The sequence below is a fragment of the Podarcis pityusensis genome (assembly GCF_964106645.2).
Source record: "Podarcis pityusensis genome assembly, chromosome: 2".
NCBI lineage: Eukaryota > Metazoa > Chordata > Lepidosauria > Squamata > Lacertidae > Podarcis > Podarcis pityusensis.
The window spans coordinates 107,749,522-107,769,267 of NC_138029.1; the positions used below are offsets into that span (position 1 = coordinate 107,749,522).

Consider the following 19,746-nt stretch of genomic DNA (forward strand, 5'->3'; position numbering starts at 1 on the left):
TCAGAAGGTTTTAATAAGAGAATATTATTTTTCTTGGACCTTCAGACGCTGCGGCATTAGCAGGAAATGGAGAGCCTCCTCCTTATAGAGGTCTGGTGGTCCCTCTTCCTGCTTTTGGGTGGGTTTAATAAAATCATCATTTCAACAGGCCTTCAGAGGATGACTTTCTGGGTGGGCTTTTTAAAAACTGCTTTCCTGCTGGCTTTACCACTGCTATTTCAATTGGGGCTTCTAAAAATGTGACTTTAGCCTAATCTTCTGATTTCTTTTTAATATCCCAACCAGCTGCATCAAAGGGAGAGAGGATGGGCACCTCCATCGGCCGGGCTGGGACGCACTGAGAACTGGCTCCTCCTCTCTCCAGAAATCCTTCCTCCATCGGTCATTCCACCCAGTCCCTAAACATTCGTGGTCTTTTATGAAGAATCAGTGCCTGGTTTTGCTTGGTCTCAGGATCCCTCCATGTTCTCTTTGTCTCATGACTCTTGGGCCCTGCCTGCAATGATGCTTCTGGCTGCTGAGAGTAGGTAGGTTATGAACTCTTTATTATGTGAGTGGGCATTGTTATCTTGGAAGAGGTTCAGTAGGGCCAGTGATTTCTAATACTGGTTTAGTTATTTTGCATATTTCTTGTACGACTGATGTCCAGAAGTTGGGTTTTGGGGCATTCCCACCACATGTGGAGAAGAAGAAGAGGAGTTTGGATTTGATATCCCACTTTATCACTACCCGAAGGATTCTCAAAGCGGCTCACATTCTCCTTTCCCTTCCTCCCCCACAACAAACACTCTGTGAGGTGAGTGAGGCTGAGAGACTTCAGAGAAGTGTGACTAGCCCAAGGTCACCCAGCAGCTGCATGTGGAGGAGCGGGGAATCGAACCCAGTTCACCAGATTACGAGTCTACCGCTCTTAACCACTACACCACACTGGAAGTATGTGCCTGTGGAAGTGCAGCCTCCCCAGCATTTTGGTGAGGCTCCTGGGCGAATCAGCGCCAGTTTCCGTGGTGTTAGGTCCTATTTATAAGCGAGTTTCAGGGTGAGTTCTTTTCTTTTTGCTGATATGGATTTAAAAGGTTTAGACCACATTCTAGTACATTGGGTGGGGTTAATTTCATAGCCTATGTTGTCCTCCCATTGTTTTTTTATTACATCAAGAAATATTTTGGAGCAGTATTTTGTATATTATGGATACCATCCCCTTGTCGTGTCCCTTCGCTGTTAGGAGGAGATTAACAAAACAACAAACAAACAAACCTATGGTCACGTGAAGCATCCTTAAGAAGGCATGTAATGGGTGGTGTGTTAGCCGGGGTATTTGGGTGTCCCGTAGTTTGTCTTGTATTTCTTGTGTCGATGTGGGCTTGTTATATTTGTAGAAGTCTGCTAGGCGATATAGGCCTTTGGCTTGCCAGGTTTTTATGTGGAAGTTTTGTGCTGCGTGGTGGAATAATGGGTGGTGAGCCAAGGGGATTAGTGGGGATGGGGATGGGGACAGTCTGCCTACTTCTTCATCTTTCCATAGGTCTGTGTGAACCTGTTAAGTGTTGTGGGGATTTTCCTTAGTTTGTTTTGGAGGAGTGGCTATGCTGTGGTGGGGGTATTTTCGATTATGTCTCTCTCTAGGTGCACAGGTTCAGGTAGGTAGCCGTGTTGGTCTGACACAGTAGAAAAACATAATATATATAAAATGTCCAGTAGCACCTTAGAGACCTACTAAGTTTGTTCTTGGTATGAGCTTTCGTGTGCATGGTATCTGAAGAAGTGTGCATGCATACCAAGAACAAGAACAAACTTAAGTTGGTCTCTAAGGTGCTACTGGACAAATATATATGTATATGTGTGTGTATATATGTGTGTGTGTGTGTGTATACATTGCTTCGTCTCATTTTCTAGAATGTATGGGATTATGTGGCGATGTAGTATAGTTCTATGTTGGGGATTCCCCATCCTCCTTCTGAGGAGGGGAGGTGCAGGTATTTGGGGTTTATTCTTGGTTTTTTTATGTGTAAGTGAGGTGATACCGTATTTTTCGCACCATAGGGCGCACCGGACCATAGGGCGCACCTAGTTTTTAGACGGGGAAATCAATAAAAAAAATCTCCCCCCCCCGCCCCAAAGAGCAGCGTACAGGCTGCGCACCAACCTCTCCCTGCCGGAGGGGTTGTGCGCGCCTATGGCACAAGCCAAGGCAGCGAGCGGGATGGATCGCGCTGGCTGCTTTGGCTTCCTCTTTAGCCCCGCGCAATCCCTCCCTGCCGGGAGAGGCTGCGTGGAGCTAAAGAAGCCATAGCCCCGTGCAGCCTCTCCCTGCTGGAGGGGTTGCGCGCGGCTATGGAACAAGCCTGCATTCGCTCTATAGGACGCACACACATTTCCCCTCAATTTTTGGAGGGGAAAAACTGCGTCTAATGGAGCGAAAAATACGGTAACTACTCCCCTTTTTGAAGATTCTGAGGTCAGCACTCGCGGAAACTCGAGCACAGGCTCCTCTTCCGTGAAGGCCTTACCTGGTGCAGCTGGCATGTGATGTAGCAAAGGGATGGATTGGTTTCGTCCTGTACGATATACGCCTCCACACTCAAGGTCTTCCCTTCCAGGACCAACACACATTCATATTCCCATAGATTATCCTTTTAAAAGATGGAAGAAGCACAGGGGCTGAATCCTACGAACCCTCGCTGCGGTGCTAAGTTCCATACAACATTGTGGATGCCCCCTGTTCACTTTCATCATCTATGGCTAATTCCCCATGTCAGTGTCTCTACGCTCGGTCCTGTGGCAGAGGCAAGCAGCTTCTGGGAGAGAGGCATTCGCAGATCGCGAACTCCTCAGCCCACTTCTAGCATCTTTCAATGAGATGGGTTGTTCCGGCTCATCCACACAGGTGTTCAGGGCACAGGTGGGCTCCCTTTATTACTGCTGAGGATAATTGGTTGGGGGAGGGGTCTGCATGCCAGGAGTGGGTGGGGCCAAAGCCAAAAGCAGGCAGGGCCATGTCTCTCTAGATGACGGAACATATCAAATATCCCTCCATGCAGCAGCTCACAGCTGCATTTAACAAGAGAGATTTGCCGCCATTGTGTCTCTACCTTGGACCCAAGGGTTAAAAATCAGTGCCAGCATTGGATCAGCTCTTAAGGACAGATCAGTGGCAGAGGACATACCCCCGGGTATAGAGTGATATATAAATTAAATAAATAAATAATATTTTGCACACAGAAGGTCCCAAGTTCAATTCCTGGCATCTCCAGGTAAGCCTGGCTGTGTGTCCGCTGCCAGAAACCCTAGAGAGCTGCTGCCAGTCAGTGTTGGCAATATTGAGGGAGTTGGGCCAACAGTCCGACTTGGTGAAAAACAGCTTCCTATTCTTATCCCGGATGTCGCCTTTCTCTTGGCCAGTTCTGATATGGTGTTTCCTATTATTAATATTAATAATATAGTATTATTATTATGGGACATGTGTGGCGCTGTGGGTTAAACCACTGAGCCTAGGACTTGCCAATCAGAAGGTCGGCGGTTTGAATCCCCGCGACGGGGTGAGCTCCCGTTGCTCGGTCCCTGCTCCTGCCCACCTAGCAGTTCGAAAGCACGTCAAAGTGCAAGTAGATAAATAGGTACCGCTCCGGCGGGAAGGTAAACGGCGTTTCCGTGCACTGCTCTGGTTCGCCAGAAGCGGCTTAGTCCTGCTGGCCACATGACCCGGAAGCTGTACACCGGCTCCCTCGGCCAATAAAGTGAGATGAGTGCCGCAACCCAGAGTCGGCCACGACTGGACCTAATGGTCAGGGGTCCCTTTACCTTTACCTATTATTATTATACCTGTGGGTAGAGGGTGGTATAATAATAATAATAATAATGTTTACTGGATTTATATACCACCCTTCATCAAAAGATCTCAGGGCACTTTGCAAGATTAAAAACACAAGAATAAAGCCCAATAGTTATAAGAAAAGCAACGAAACAGCAATCCTTCCCTTTGAAAGCTTTCGCTAAGCATCTTCATAAGCAGGGTTTTGCACCGCCTCCCCAACCCCCCGAGCGCCTGAGCACAGTCTCTAGGCTTACCTGGTAGAGGTGGAAGTTGCTCCCTATCAGTGTGATCTTTCTCTGCACGTTGACGGGCATCAGCGAGGACCCCTGAATGCCCCGCACACAGGGACAGGCTTCCGGTCCCTGGCTCAGCTCCTCGTTCTGAAAGCACACAAGCGAGGCGGAAAGAAGTAAGGAAGAGATTTGCCCGCACAGCTTTGTTGCTGCTGCTCCAAAAAACCTCCGGCCCGAAAAAGAAAGACAGCGGGTCAGAAATGTTACGGTGCCGTTGGAAAATTGAAGGGGCTTCAATGAGATGACCCTTTGGGTCCCTTCCAACTTTACAGTTCCATGACTCTACGAAACGGGAGGCTGACTCTTTCAACCATGCTGGAAAGGCTGTGGATTAGGGAACCATTATAACACCGTATTTTTCGTTCTATAAGACGCACTTTTTCCCTCCTAAAAAGTAAGGGGAAATGTGTGTGCGTCTTATGGAGCGAATGCAGTGACGGGCTGCCCTCCTCGGGGAAAAGCCTGCAAGCGCCGCACACACGCTCCACGCGGCTCGTGAAAGGGAGTTCTGAGCAGAGCCTGGGATGAATACAGGCGCTGCTCAGCGCTCCCTTTAAAGAATACCGTTTTTCTTGCATTCCCTCTCTAAAAACTAGGTGCGTCTTATGGTCAGGTGTGTCTTATGGAGCGAAAAATACGATATGTTTCCATGGCAGACTACAGATGTGTACTGCAGTTGGGTCTGTCGGGCCTTAAATAATCCTTCACCAACATGGGGTCCTCCAAGTGCTCCCATCAGCCAACAGGGAGGGCCAGAGGCTGGCGAAGGCCGCAATAAAAATAGTTTGAACACAGCATACTTTTAAGTCAGGATTGGGCAACCTGTGGCCCTAAGACAATGTGCAGCCCTTGGCCTAATTTCATGCTCCTTTGGTTTTGCCTCCAACCATGCCTGCCCATCATTGTGCATGGGGCCCATGGCAGATGACACCCCCCAGGGGAACACACCCTTCAACATCAACAAAAGGTTGCTCCCTGCCTCGCAAAGTTCCCGTTCTCAAGTTCCTAGTCCTCATGCCTGAGGTTCTCGAGACTCACCAAGTCGAGAAACCCAGGCGCGTCGTACTGGTAGTCCAGGCCCGGGTTGAGGATTCTGGGGATATCAGAGACGTCGCTCTCTGAGGAGTCCCCGTCGCCCGAGAGGAGGATGGAGGCAGAGAAGGAGGACGTGTCGTTCTCGGGCGGCAGAGAATCCACCCATTCAGCACTGTCCTCGAGTTCAGAGCTGTCCCCCGGAGGCCAGTCGGGAAAGCCCGTAGCAGGCGGCGCCTCAGAAGTCGCGAGCTCCGTCTCCAGATCTTCCGGACGCAAGTCAGCCGAAGAGTTGGGGGCGCTTCCTGTCTGGTTGGGGGCGAGGGAAGTTGGGACGGGAGAGGTGAGGGCCTCAGGGGCAGCCGATGGAACCGATGTCGAGTTTTCGGCATCGGGGGAAGGCGTCTGGGCCTCCACATGAGGCCACAGGGTGCCGTCAGCCACAGTGGCAGGAGGGGACGTGGACCAGTCTTTGGGGCCAAGGACCGGCTCCGAGGTAGAGTGTGTCATGGGGGCTTCGGTCTCCGGCTGGGCGCTGGAGACGGCCTGGGAGGTAGGGGTGGCTGTGGCAGGCACGTCGGTCGGAGGCAGCGTCGGAGCGTCCGTCCCCAGCGAAGTGAGGCCGTCCGTGGTCGGGGCTGGCGCATGCGTGGGGCTGGGGGTTTCCGGCGGCAGAGGGGTCGTGGCAGGAGTTGTCGGCGGGGTGGTGAGGGGGATGGAAGGTATGGTGGTGGGACTGGGAGTGGAGGTGGCTGCAGGTGTGGCTGGGACCACGGCGGGTTCGGTGGCCGTGGTCGGAGAAGACGAGGAGGACACTGCTGCGTCTGGGGTGGCCGCAGAAGGCCATGGGGTGAAGGCTGGTATTAGAGCCTGGAGGGGTGGAAAGGGGGAGAGAAGAGACAGCCAGTCAGGGCCAGAGGAAGACAACAATAGGAGGAAACCGTTTTTGGACTCTCGTGGGTGGGAAGAGAACGAAGTGGCTCCTCGCCAAACAGGCATCCCTTCCAACTTTTCCTCAACAGGCCTCACAAGTTTCCTGGTCTGAGTGAAGGCCTCTTGTGCTGAGTCAGACAATTGTTCTACCTACACTGGCTGGCAGAGGCTCCCCAGAGTGTCTCTATAATTGCTGAAAATTGAACCTAGGGCCTTCTGTACACGAAAGCACATGCTCCACCACCGCACTACAGCCCAGTCCTTCCCCCACTGCATATCTGCCTATTTGTTATCCCTATGCTGCAAAGCTCCTCTGGTTTCTCCATTGCGCAAGAGCTTCCAGAGGGACAGCCTCCTGTAGCTCAGTCAGTAGAGCATGAGACTCTTAACCCCAGGGTTGTGGGTTCAAGTCCCATGTTGGGCAAAAGATTCCTGCGCTGCAGGGGGCTTCAACTAGATGACCCTCGTGGTCCCTCCCAAGTCTACCGTTCTATGAGGCACACTGCAGATTTAACAAATACGGTATATTGTGGCGTAAGCTTCCGTGGGTCAGAACACATCTGATTAAATTCAGAGCAGGTCTGCTAACAACAGCTAATTCAGCTGGCTGAATTTTCACAAAGCACTGCTTCCCCTGCTGCAGACACTCACGTTTTCCTCCCAAAGCCCAATCTCTGGCAGATTGCCCTGCTTTCAAAGGAATTCAAAACAGGAGCTAAGGCAAAGGATATGTAGTTGGCACAAGGAACTTGTGGCTCCTCAAGTGTTGCTGAACTCCAGCCATCATGCCTAATGGTTAGGGATTATTATTATTATTAGCCACCCATCTGACTGGGTTGCCCCAGCCACTCGGGCGGCTTCCAGCAAAATATAAAAAACACCATAAAACATTATGAAGCTTTCCTATACAGTGGTACCTCGGGTTACATACGCTTCAGGTTACAGACTCCGCTAACCCAGAAATAGTGCTTCAGGTTAAGAACTTTGCTTCAGGATAAGAACAGAAATCGTGCTCCGGCAGCGCGGCAGCAGCAGGAGGCCCCATTAGCTAAAGTGGTGCTTCAGGTTAAGAACAGTTTCAGGTTAAGAACGGACCTCCGGAAAGAATTAAGTACTTAACCTAAGGTACCACTGTATTCTCAGGCTATGAAGGACTTGCTCACTAATTTATTGACAGCTACACGAGTTACTATATCTAGGAAGTGGAAGGGGCAAGGTGAATATAAAATGAAAGAATGGTATATAGAGGTGTGGGATATAGTTATTAAAGACTATCATGTGCCATTAAGGTAAGACGGGGAATATGCAGGAGAAATGATTTTGAGGAGATACGGAAGCTGTTTGGAGAATTTGTACTGTTAAAATGGAAAGGGGTCAAACCATCGCAATTTTGGGAGGTTGGATAGTTACAATGGAATTGTCTCAGGGGTTGGGGGTTGACGTTTTTATTTCTATTTATTTTTATTATTACTTTGTCAAAATAAAAAATAAAGTAGAAGAAGAAGAAGAAGCTTCCCTATACAGGGCAGGTTTCCCGCCCCTTGTCTACAGGGAATAAATTGTTCACTTGAGCAAAGGGAACTTGGGTTACTCATTTTCATGGTCCTGGGGCAGCTACCTTCATCCTAGATGAGCACCTTCTGTTGGAGCCACCCACATACTCTCCAGAGCACATGTGAGGAACCTCTGGTCCTCCAGATGCCGCTGAACTTCAACTCCCATCAGCCCCAGTCACCACGGTCAATGTCCAGGGACAATGGAAGTCGTAGTTGAGCAACATCTAGAGCACCACAGGTTGCCCAGCACGTTCTCTAGAGCACGGAAAGTTCTAGAAGCCCACTCTCTTGGTACCCTGAATACTAGGGCTTCAAAATGGCCGCCCTCTAGCTACTGGGACGTATATCTGACAGGAACCAGCAGTAGACCAATCAGCAGACGAGAGCTACGAAAGACACACACCCTCTCGTTGTAGATAACGGTTCCTTTTTCACAGGCATCTTTATGTGTACAGAGGTGCTGGTGGACGCACCAATTGCATCCCCAGTGGCTGCTCACGCATCCCTGGCACCTGAAAACGACACAAGAACAAGGTTGAGTAGGCCCCATCAAATCTGATGCCTGCTGGGATAATGGGGAAACAGGCGGGACTCACGGTGCTGATTTCCTCAGAAGAGCCACCGCCCTGCAGTCGTAGAAGGAGAAAGGCGTTGAGGTAATGAAGACGTCGTTGAAGCGCACCGTCAGCTGAATGGTTACGTGGTCTGGAAATGGAAAGAAAAAAGGCATCCGTCAAAACACAGTTCGGCAGCATCCTATTCAGAGAATGGGAAAAGAGAGAGAAATGTGTACAGTGGTACCTCGGGTTACATACGCTTCAGGTTACATACGCTTCAGGTTACAGACTCTGCTAACCCAGAAAAAGTGCTTCAGGTTAAGAACTTTGCTTCAGGATGAGAACAGAACTCGTGCTCCAGCGGCGCGGCAGCATCAGGAGGCCCCATTAGCTAAAGTGGTGCTTCAGGTTAAGAACAGTTTCAGGTTAAGTACAGACCTCCGGAACGAATTAAGTACTTAACCTGAGGTACCACTGCATCTACTCTAATGGAACATAGTCAAAGATTCTAGTTGATAACAGATTTTTTTTTTTAAGCAAGGAAGACACATTCTGCAAATCCACCACTTGAAGAATAAATTTTGCAAGTTTTCTTCTTACTAAAATAAGGACGCGTGATTGATCAGATCACAGGAACAAATGTCTCTCAGCATCATCTGACGCAGGGGGTGTTTATTCACGACTCAGGCTAGGGCAGGCACTCCAGTCGCAAAACAGTGCATTGGAAGAGGAGGAGGAGTGGAGGGGGGGGGAGGTCAAGGCTCATGAGATTTTTTGGCAGGGATCACATGGGATCTTGGCAAGGGAGCCGCGACTGGGGTCAACGGAGAGGGAGAGACGGCTGGGAAGAGAAAAGCAGTCTCTCTCCCGGCGTGGATGAAGGGAAAAGAAAATGGGAAAAGACTAACGAAGCAACAAGTGGCCAGATGGGAAAAGACATTTGAAAAAGCAACAAACTGATAAGAGCACCAAGGTTCAGATCGCTTCACAAATTACTCCCCCTATAAAAATGCTGCGTTTAATCAGATGTTTTAATCTGTTGTGTCAATGTTCTAATCTGTTTTAGAATGCCCGCTATGCCTTTGCTTTAAACGGCACATCTGTGTGTCACCCTGGACTCCTTGGGGAGGAATATAAATTCAGTAATCAACTCCAGGCAGCTTCAGACCCTGAGAAATGGCCCACTTCCCCTTCATGAAACACTCACACCATGCACACACTGTGGCTTTTGTAGAGACATCACCTTGCCGACAAAGATCCGTCTAGTAAAAGCTATGGTTTTCCCAGTAGTTAAGTATGGAAGTGAGAGCTGGACCATAAAAAAGGCTGATCGCCGAAGAATGGATGCTTTTGAATTATGGTGCTGGAGGAGACTCTTGAAAGTCCCATGGACTGCAAGAAGATCAAACCTATCCATTCTTAAGGAAATCAGCCCTGAGTGCTCACTGGAAGGACAAATCCTGAAGCTGAGGCTCCAATACCTTGGCCACCTCATGAGAAGAGAAGACTCCCTGGAAAAGACCCTGATGTTGGGAAAGATGGAGGGCACAAGGAGAAGGGGGAGACAGAGGACGAGATGGCTGGACAGTGTTCTTGAAGCTACCAGCATGAGTTTGATCAAACTGCAGGAGGCAGTGGAAGACAGGAGTGCCTGGCGTGCTCTGGTCCATGGAGTCACGAAGAGGCGGACACGACTAAACGACTAAACAACAACAAATCTATCCTGGCACTCACCTGTCCCTGCTTTCAAAACTGGCGCATGGCTGGGATCTGGGGAAAGACACATGATGCCTGACCCCATTGGCACTGCTGGGCTCTCATATTCTTCAAAGAAACACGTGTAGGACTCTCCGTCCCGCAGGGCTGGCAAATCCGAAAGTGTGAGGAATACCTGCCAAACAAGAGAACGGACAGGGACAGATCAATACCTTGCTGTCTGAAGGAAGATTCTCCTCTAATTAGCATTATCTCACCTACTGAAACTGGAGGAGAATGGGGGGGGGGTGCGTGATGGAAAGAACAAGGGCATGAAAAAGCAGGTGAGTAGTACACATTAAGTACCGGTTCTCCAGAGCTCACAATATCTTTCGACTAACTCTTTTTATCTGCAGATTATTATTTTTGTTTAAAAAAAATCCTCCTCAAAATATGCAAACTTAAAAGTATCACGCAAACACCAAAGGCTTTGTTTCCGAGGTGTGTTTTCTGGAACTGTGAGGACGACATACTTTGTTTAATACAAAACAAAAGGAATGCATTGTTCTCCCAGACGCCAGATTCTGCGCTTGCCTGTGGAACCTCATAAATGCATGAGATGAACATGCTCTTGTACACAAGATGCTACGGTGCATCAGCCACATAGGCTTCCAGACTATTTTTTTTAATAACTATTTTATTCAAAATTAAAACAAAACATATTATCCAGAAACATATCATCCTTATTCCCCCCCCCCCCATTTTTCATCCCTCCCCTCCCTCCCCCCACAGAACCCACCCACCCCCATCCCCCGACTTCCCTCAGTTCCGGTCTTTGATTTCTCTAAAAATGCTGTTTTCTGCATGTTACACAGTTGTATAGATCCTCAAACTATTTAGCTGATGATTATCAATAAAAAGTTTGTGAATGTTTATTCAAAATATTTATTAAACAGCTACTGCACACGTGGCGGCAGTGAAAAGCACAAACAACTTTCCAACCCCAACCCCCTTCACAAATGACTTCACAGCCTTCAAAAATGGGGGCACGGCGGGGCTAGGGCGGAGAGAGACATTTTACTCATCCTAATAGCTCACGTTTTTCTGTTCTTCTCTGCTGATGTTGGCCGGGCTCAGGGACTGGACGGAAAGACATTGCTGGGTGGACTCAAAGCCCCACAGCCACTGCTCACTCACTTTAAACCTGGAGCACTCAGAGCGACGGCTGCACCTGCAGAGATACGTATACAGGAAAACAGAACGGAGATCTTAGACTGCCCTAAAAGGGAGAGGACCTTTTTTCTCTCCAGTCAAGCGCTCGTCCATAAGCAAACAGATAGAGAAGATTATCTGGCACAAAAGTGGATGCGTCCAGAATGTCAGACAAGGTTCTTCCTGCCCAGAAAGCACACAGCTGTTATGAATTTGCTGAGCATGATCCAAATGGCGTCCGCATAATGCTAAGCCATGGTTTGCCTGGCCTAGGCGTAGCTTGCTTGAACGTCCGAGCCCAGTCTAGCAGACTAGCTATGGTTTGGTTCCTTTATTACTATTTTTGGATAAGATTACTTAAAGGTTAGATAAGTATTCAGTCATATCTTGGTTCTCAAACGCCTTCGTACTTGTACATTTTGGCTCCTGAACGCTGAGAATGTGTGTTCCGGTTTCCGAACATTTTTCAGAAGCTGAATGTCCGACGCGGCTTCTGCTTGAGTGCAGGAAGTTCCTGCAGCCAATCGGAAGCTGCGCTTTGGTTTTTGAACGTTTTGGAAGTCGAATGGACTTCTGGAATGGATTACATTCGAGAACCAAGGTACGACTGCATATGGAAACGTAATTATTACCTTTTATAATTATACAACAGGCCTTTTCATTTTCATTTTGTTCAATTAAAATGTTCTTTAAAAACAAAAAAAGCTATGGTTTGGCTCCTGATAACAAACCATGGTGTGATGTCATGGTTTGCTGTTGGCTTGCTTTAACTGTGGTTCTGCCAATGCCCTGTTATGTTGTGGCACTGAGTCGTTCCACAAGCACTGCTTGCAAAATGGAGGGTGGCCTCCACTGTGGCACACTGTGCGCGTGCGTTGCGAGGATGGTCCATGACAATTGTAAAACCTTACAACTGCCACCACTCCCACTAAGCTCTTCTGTCCCAAAACAAGTCACGGAGGACAGTTATCTCCCTCCCCAACTGGCCGGTAGCCCCCCAATCTCCTCTGAGTACAGCCTGGATGGAGTCTCTGTGGCTCTCCAGATGGTGTTGGACTCCAACTCCCATCAGCCCCAGCCAGCATGTCCAGTGGCCAGGGCTGATGGGAACTGTAGGCCAACAGCATCTTGAGGGCCACAGGTTCCCCATCCCTGGCCTAAGGTGTTTGCAGACAGCTCCCAACATAATTCATTTGTTGTTCCTTCGCCATAAACTGCACACCTATGACTGCTCTGTGAGGGTGACTGCACACTTTGCGTGGACATTCTTGCAATTTTCTGTCCAAGTTAGCGGGCAAAATGGAAAGGTATAATCCACCCAACTAGCACGTGTTTAAAAAAATTAAATAATAAATCTCGTTCAATCCCAAGTGTCAATCTCTGCTCCTCCAGTGCCCTCTCTGCCCCCTGGCCAGTTGGCCCAGCCTCAGCCACCAGCTGGCAGAAATCCGAGCCCCCGGCCTGCACTCCCCAGGGTGGCTGCTTCTGCTGTGATCCTCCTCCAGGGGATAGGAAATAATTCCCTTCCTTCCCTGCAGAAGAAATCATTGTGTTCCCCGCCTCCTTTTTAACCCCTGTGGCCAGCCGAAACAACTCCTCTCTCCTTCGCCCCAAGCGTAAAAAACTAGGGTTTCGGAGGCAGGTTTAGCCAGTTTGAAGCAAACAAGGAAACTTTTCACTCCCCAAACAAGCTTGTCTCTCCCTGGAATTTGTGCAAGTTGCAGTCCTCTTTTAGTGACTGCCAGCAACTCTTGATGGTGTGATCAGTTTCGAATTGAGAACGTAAGAGAGCCCAGTTGGGTCAGGTCAAAGGCCCATCTAGTCCAGTATCCTGTTCTCATGAGGACCAGCTAGAGCACTGGTTCTCAATCTGTGGGTTTCCAGATGTTGTTGGACTACAACTCCCATCATCCCTTGCTAGCTAGGGGTGATGGGAGTCGTAGTTCAACAACATCTGGGGACCCACAGCTTGAGAAAGGCTGAACTAGAGGCCTGTGTGAAACCCATCAGCAAGGCCTGAGTATAGCACTGTGTTTCAATGAGGCAGAGGCCAGAACAGAATAGGAATCACGTGTGCTCTCCTGTCTTGGGCCAGACATTTGCTAATGTTACATTTTTTAAAAAATACGTTGGCTTGTATTGTATTGTACTGTATGTTGAAAACTCTTAATAAAATGCATTTCCTAACAAAATTACTGCATACGTGAAAGAGCTCTGTTAACATACATACATACGTGTGTTTGTGTGTCTGTGTGTGTACACATTCGTACCTTGGTTCTGGAACGCCTTGTGACTCAAATATTTTGGCTCCCAAACAAAATGTTTTGGCCGCAAACCCGGAAGTGAGTGTTCCGGTTTGTGAATGTTTTTTGGAAGCCGAACATCCAACGCGGTTTCCAATCGAGTGCAAGAAGCTCCTGCAGCCAATCGGAAGCCGTGCCTTGGTTTTCGAACGTTTTCTGAAATCAAATGGACTTCCAGAACGGATTGTGTTCATATACATTACTGTACTGGGACAATTTAAAGGCAAAGCGGTAGAAAGAGTGGAGAACACATGATTTGCAGGGGGAAACAGTCTTCCAGGAACAGACTGCTTCTAATGAAAGGGCTGGTGCCATACTGTTTTTATTGCAATTACTTGCAAGGTTTTCATCGATTTTATCATAGAATTGTAGAGTTGGAGGGTTCCACCAGGGTCATCTTGCCCACGCCCCTGCAATGCAGGGATCTTAACCCGATGTGCAGCTTGAACCCACAACCCTGGGATTATATATGTCTATAGTTTTAATTCTATCCATGTTTGTTTTATAATGACACCCCACCCCCATGTTTTCAGCAGTTCTTATTTTTATCCGTAAACTGCCTTGAGTCCTATTAAGGAAAATGGGTGATAGTAGTAGTAGTAGTAGTAGTAGTAATAATAATAATAATAATAATAGCTAAATCAGCCATTGCCCTCCCCCTCTGCCACCGCACCAGCCCTCTTGCTGCCGCAGGAAGCATCTTGCCTGCAAGCGGCCACTGCGTTCTAAAACCGGGTCTTACCTTCCTTGGAGGACGCACCAGCCACAATAAGGGTCCCTCAGAGCCAAGCACGACTCGCAGTCAGGGTACTGGGAACACTCAAATATGGGGATCTTGGTCACCTGAAAAGGCAGAGCCACAGAGCGGCCTGTCAACTGGCATCCGCAGATCGGGAAGTCTGCCTCTTTGTTGCAGCTGTGTAAATCTCTGGGGCTGTCCATCCTCCCCACTGTTGGTACTCCCATAGCAGAGAAGACAACAGGTTGGGACTGAGTCAGGGAGGCTTCCCAAACCCTCCCAGATTTGTGGGTGGAGGGGTAAGTACATGAGCTCTTAAACTGGCATACAGATTTCCCTATTTTTTAAAAAAGGGGAAACCCCCCCCCCAAAGGAGAGGGAAGGCAGCCCCCCCTTCCTCGTGTAAATGCAAAAAGGCTTTGGATTTGGAAGTTCGTACACAACCACTAAACCCCACCACCACCACTACTGCCTTGTTAAGAATCATGACACTTTTTTAGCTGCTCCGTGTTTCCATCTCATTGTTTTCCCAGATAAAACTGAGATACAAGAAAGTACATCAAGAACCAAGGAAGAGAGCCACACTCTTTGAAGGAAAGCAAATCAGAACATTACTCCAGCGCTAACAGCATGAAATAGAAGCAGCCTTCCATAAATCGCCATGTGTTCCAGGGGAGCAGTTTTTAAAAATTATTTTTCACTCCCCAAACATTGCAGCTCTGCTTGTCGCCATCTTACATTAAAACCATTGTCCGGTACAATATATTAGAAAGGTTCCTGTGTGCCATGTTTTAGAATGACAGAAAAGCAAAAATGCTATAGGGCCGTATTGCGTCTTGGTACTTAATTGTTCCAAAACTTAACCAATAAAGCCCAACATTCGAAGAACTTACCTGGTGGTTGTTCCCATCTTATGCCGTATGCTAATTTTGTCATTATTACGATACCCCATTATTTTTCTTTATCCCATTAAAGAAAAAAAACCCATACCATTCTTAGCAATGTTGGAACATTATTTTTTGTTTCCCTTTCATTTTGCGAAACATTTTTTTTTTGCTGCGGTAAGGAAAAGTAGCCAACGCTTCTATTTCTGGAACTGGATCCTTTAAAAATAACTCAGAAGCAGCATTTCAGGTTTCATCGGTAATAAATAACCTGAAATTTCATTTACTGCATTTCTGGTTTTAATTATATGGAACATATGCCCCTCTAAGGCTGCCTGCCTCTGATGGCAAAATTACCAAAGGAGTTAACAGACGACAAGCCCGGAAGGGATGATTATGCTGCCTCTGGGGTTGGAGATGGAGGGGAGCGGGCAGCTCTGGCTTGGAACAGCCAAGGGAGCCTCTCAAGGTTTGAAATTCCCAATCGACTTGGACAGGGCACGGTCACGTGAGCGGGAACCTGGTGGAAGGCGCATAAAGAATAAGACAGTGATAAATGACACGCGGCTGGGGGAGATGCATAAGATAGCCTGGGCTGCAGAGCAACCAGCCCAGCCTCTTTGTCTTAACGGACACTTCCCATCTGCTAGGTTTTTCTTCTCCCCGCTGCGCTGTCTGCTTTTTGTCAGGAAGCCCTTCTTATTTGTCCAAACCACTTTTACGATTGGAAAGATGCGGTTGAGTTAAACACACACGAAGGAAAGGAACTGAGACGCTTTGATTTGGTGGCGCTCACCTGCACGCAAATGAGGTGCCCTCTAGGTGTTGCCGGACTACAACTCCTATCATCCCACGCCGGCTGGGGCTGATGGGAGTCACAGTCGGGCAACATCCTGAGGGCACCACGTCGCCTATCCCTGCGCTGCAGGATGCAGCGTTTGGAATGTCGCTGCTTACGCCGGCCTCCTCAAACCTGGTACTGATGGGAGTTGTAGTCCAAAACATCTGGAGAGCACTCAGCACCGTAGCTGGCGGGAAACTCCCTTATCCCAGCGCCGTGACCCACTGCTGTCCCTTATTGATGATGTCCCTTAAATTTCCCAGGTTTCATGTTCGCCCGGCTCGGGAGGGAAGCAGCGGATTGGGGTCCTCCGCTGTGTGAGAGAGCGCGCGCTAGCGCCGTCGTCCTGGCGCAAGGAGTTCCATCGGCCCTTCCCCGCGCAAGGAGTTTCATCGGCCCTTCCCCGCCCAAGGGGGGGGGAGGGAGAGAGACTCTCGCCCACGCGAGCCCGGAGGCAGTAGCGGTGGCTGAGGAGGCGGCCTGAGGGAGGAGGAAGAGGAGGGGATGGGGAGGGACGCAGAAGGGCGCCGCCGCAACTGCCTCATGCCGGATTGACAGCATCTGTCAATCCTACCAATGTATGTAACTCTTTACAGTAGCAAAATCCCTTATTTTGGCTGCTGATCCCTTATTTTCGAGGCTGCTGGTCCCTTATTTTCAAATCTAAGTTGACAGCTATGCTCAGCAGGTTGGGAAAGGCAGGCCTACACCCCGCTCTGTGAGTCACCCTGAGATTGTATGATGAAGGACGGTATATATAAATCCAATTTATTTATAAATAATAAAATAATAAATAAAAACGCACCCCTCTTCTGGGCCTGATTGGGCTTAAGTATTGCTACTGACCTTGCACCCTCAGGATACAATAGGGTAGGGCTCAAACAAGGTAAAATAAATTAAATGAAAGCACGCTTAGGAACTAGGTCCCCTTCTCAAGTCTCATAACCATCTTACAACTGTTAATGAATGAATGAAGGCCTTTCTCTTCCATTACTCAACGGCCTTTAGATGTTCATGATCCCTCTGGGATATTAGCATGACTGCCGGAGCTTTTGTTATCTATAAATAGATATGGATTTTCATCCTCCTCTGCACTGCGAGTTCAAAGGAGGTCACAACATTCTAAGAGTGTCAGAAGGCTCTCCCCAATTGTTCTCTGTGGGGCGCAGGGAGAGAAATCCATCACATGTGCTTGAAAGCCCAACAAGAACCGCTGCGGTATCGTGAGGATCTCAGCAATTCCAAGTTGTACTACATGACTGTATTATTTTGGCAGGATACATTTTTTGACCATTGAATTTTTTACCCAGCCTCTCAAGGAATCCGTTTGGAGATTGATTGATTGATTGATTGATTGACTGAATTTTTTTTTTTATATATTATCAGGTTTCCAAGTGAAAGAATACATCTGTTGGAGGAATAATACAGTGGTACCTCGGGATGCGAATGGGATCCATTCTGGAGCCCCATTCGCATCCTGAACGCAACGTAAGCCATGATGGCGTGTCTGCGCGTGCACGGGTCGCGTTTTGCCGCTTCCGCGCATGCCGTCATTTTGAACGTCTGCATGCGTGAGCAGCAAAACCCAGAAGTAACGCGCTCCGTTACTTCCAGCTTGCAACTCGAATGCGCTCAACCCGAAGCAGATTCAACCCGAGTTATGACTGTACATTGAAAATGGGGGGAAATTGCCCTGGCTTGTTGAAAATTCTTTTTTTTTGGGGGGGGGGTTGTCCAGAGGCTAACAGCTGCAGGTGTTTAACAGGCCGCCTATCAGCTCCCTCACCAGCAATCGCTGAACTTTTGGGGGTGCAGAGTTGTGCTTTTTTTGGTGAGGGGGGAAAGAGTGGTGAAGTAGTTTTTTTTAATTACTCTTGGCACTTTTCGCCTTTCCCGCAGGGCCTCTGTATTCTGCTTGCCTCCTGCAACTCTGCCCGCCCTACAGCTGGGAGGAAGGCTGTAGGCAGTCCATTTTTGCTGTGGGGGCCTTCGCACGGCTCCATTTGTGCACGGGCGGCGCAATGTTAAGCAGGAGGAGCGTGGCGATTGAAGTAATAACCCCCCCCCCCGTGCCTTTAACATCAGTGAAACAACGCGCCTGGCGCTCCTCCTGTGTAACATTGCGCCGCCCGCACACAAATGGAGCCGCGCGAAGACGTTGCGCAGAAAAAACGGATTGCACGCAGCCTCCCCCACAGCTGTAGGGCAGGCAGACTGGGAGGAGGCAAGCAGACTAACCAGTCTTCACCCCCATTGTTCTGCCCGGACACTGAGGTCCAGCGCCGAGGGCTTTCTGGCGATTCCCTCATTGCGAGAAGCAAAGCTACAGGAAACAGGCAAATGGCCTTCTCAGTAGTGGCGCCTGCCCTGTGGAATGCCCTCCCGTCAGGTATCAATGAGATAAACAACTGCCTGACATTTAGAAGACATCTTAAGGCAGCCCTGTTCAGGGAAGTTTTTAATGTGTGACATCTTAGTGTATTTTTGGTCTTTGTGGAAGCCGCCCAGAGTGGCTGGGGAAACCCAACCAGATGGGTGGGGTACAAATAAATTATTATTATTATTACAAGGCCACGTGAGAAAGGCCCAGAGGGGAGAGATATCGTCGATCGCTGCGGCCAACTAGAACGGCAGCGCCTTTCCCGCGGGGCATTCTCAGCATCACAAACATTAGAGGATTTTAAAATTAAAGTATATGTGTCCGCCTCTTGGTTCAGGAAGAGAAAATCGCCAAACAAAATCCCACCCCCCCACCCCCAGGTGTTCTGTGCCTTGTCCACAATGGGTGGACAATACACAGCAGGGACTTTCACTTGCTCTCACCATAGACTGAGTCATGACATACAGGTGCTTCTTGGGCAGGTCGAAGAGAAGGTCTCCACTCACGGCACTGTTTGGCTGGATCACTAGAGAAGCGTACAGGTTGGCGTCTCCCATTGGTCCCAAGTACACCTGAAAGGCGGCAAATGAAAATGGGGAAAGATATCAAATTCAAGGGGAGGGAGAGAAGGACGCCATTGTTGCCAGCCTAAGACTCTTTCAGTAGTACAGTGGTACCTCGGGTTAAGAACTTAATTCGTTCTGGAGGTCTGTTCTTAACCTGAAACTGTTCTTAACCTGAAGCACCACTTTAGCTAATGGGGCCTCCCGCTGCCGCCAGAGCACGATTTCTGTTCTCATCCTGAAGCAAAGTTCTTAACCTGAGGTAATATTTCTGGGTTAGCAGAGTCTGTAACCTGAAGCGTCTGTAACCTGAGGTACCACTGTAAATCTATTCCTCGCATTCAGTGAGCAGAAACCCTCATTTAATGTGTCCAGAATAAACCAGGCAAACTGAGTGCCTTTGCTGTCTCTTAAGGCCTTTCTGCATTGCAAGCCAAACCAAGGACCAAACACCATTTTTACTTCTAAGCAAAGACCACAAGCTCCTAAAGCACAGTATTTTCTCCATGAAGTATTGGGATGAGGGAGAGAGAAAGCTTGACATCTTGCGTGGAGGGAAATGACTGCTGTTTGCCTCCTCCTAATGCTCTAAAGCATTAAGAAGATAAGACTCCCTGGAAAAGACCCTGATGTTGGGTAAGATGGAGGGCACAAGGAGAAGGGGACGACAGAGGACGAGATGGTTGGACAGTGTTCTCGAAGCTACCAGCATGAGTTTGACCAAACTGTGGGAGGCAGTGGAAGACAGGAGTGCCTGGCGTGCTCTGGTCCATGGGGTCACGAAAAGTCGGACACGACTAAACGACTAAACAACAACAATGCTCTAAAAGCATATTCAAGCAGAAGACGAGAGTGCACAGCTTGCAAAGAAAGGCAACAAAAACAGCAGGGTGCTTCTAAAGTATCAGGCCATTGCATCAGAGGAGAGAAGGGAAAAGGGAAGT

General features: G+C 48.7%; 1 protein-coding gene and 1 long non-coding RNA gene across 4 annotated transcripts in view; one reads left to right on the plus strand and one right to left on the minus strand.

Annotated features, from left to right (window-relative positions):
• The window catches only part of LOC308470279, a 350,106-nt gene that overhangs the window by 160,920 nt on the left and 169,440 nt on the right, over positions 1 to 19,746 (plus strand). The window lies entirely within an intron of this gene.
• PLXNB1 (plexin B1) overlaps positions 1 to 19,746 on the minus strand; it is a 139,372-nt gene that overhangs the window by 45,681 nt on the left and 73,945 nt on the right. For all 3 annotated transcript variants that reach the window (XM_080991547.1, XM_080991548.1, XM_080991546.1), the window contains 9 exons: positions 18,683 to 18,811; positions 14,138 to 14,238; positions 10,979 to 11,111; positions 9,920 to 10,076; positions 8,225 to 8,333; positions 8,032 to 8,140; positions 5,146 to 6,009; positions 4,069 to 4,194; positions 2,511 to 2,633 (listed from right to left, as the gene is read on the minus strand). In XM_080991547.1, coding sequence (XP_080847673.1) covers positions 2,511 to 2,633; positions 4,069 to 4,194; positions 5,146 to 6,009; positions 8,032 to 8,140; positions 8,225 to 8,333; positions 9,920 to 10,076; positions 10,979 to 11,111; positions 14,138 to 14,238; positions 18,683 to 18,811 — 1,851 coding nt within the window. The remainder of the gene's footprint in view (positions 1 to 2,510; positions 2,634 to 4,068; positions 4,195 to 5,145; positions 6,010 to 8,031; positions 8,141 to 8,224; positions 8,334 to 9,919; positions 10,077 to 10,978; positions 11,112 to 14,137; positions 14,239 to 18,682; positions 18,812 to 19,746) is intronic.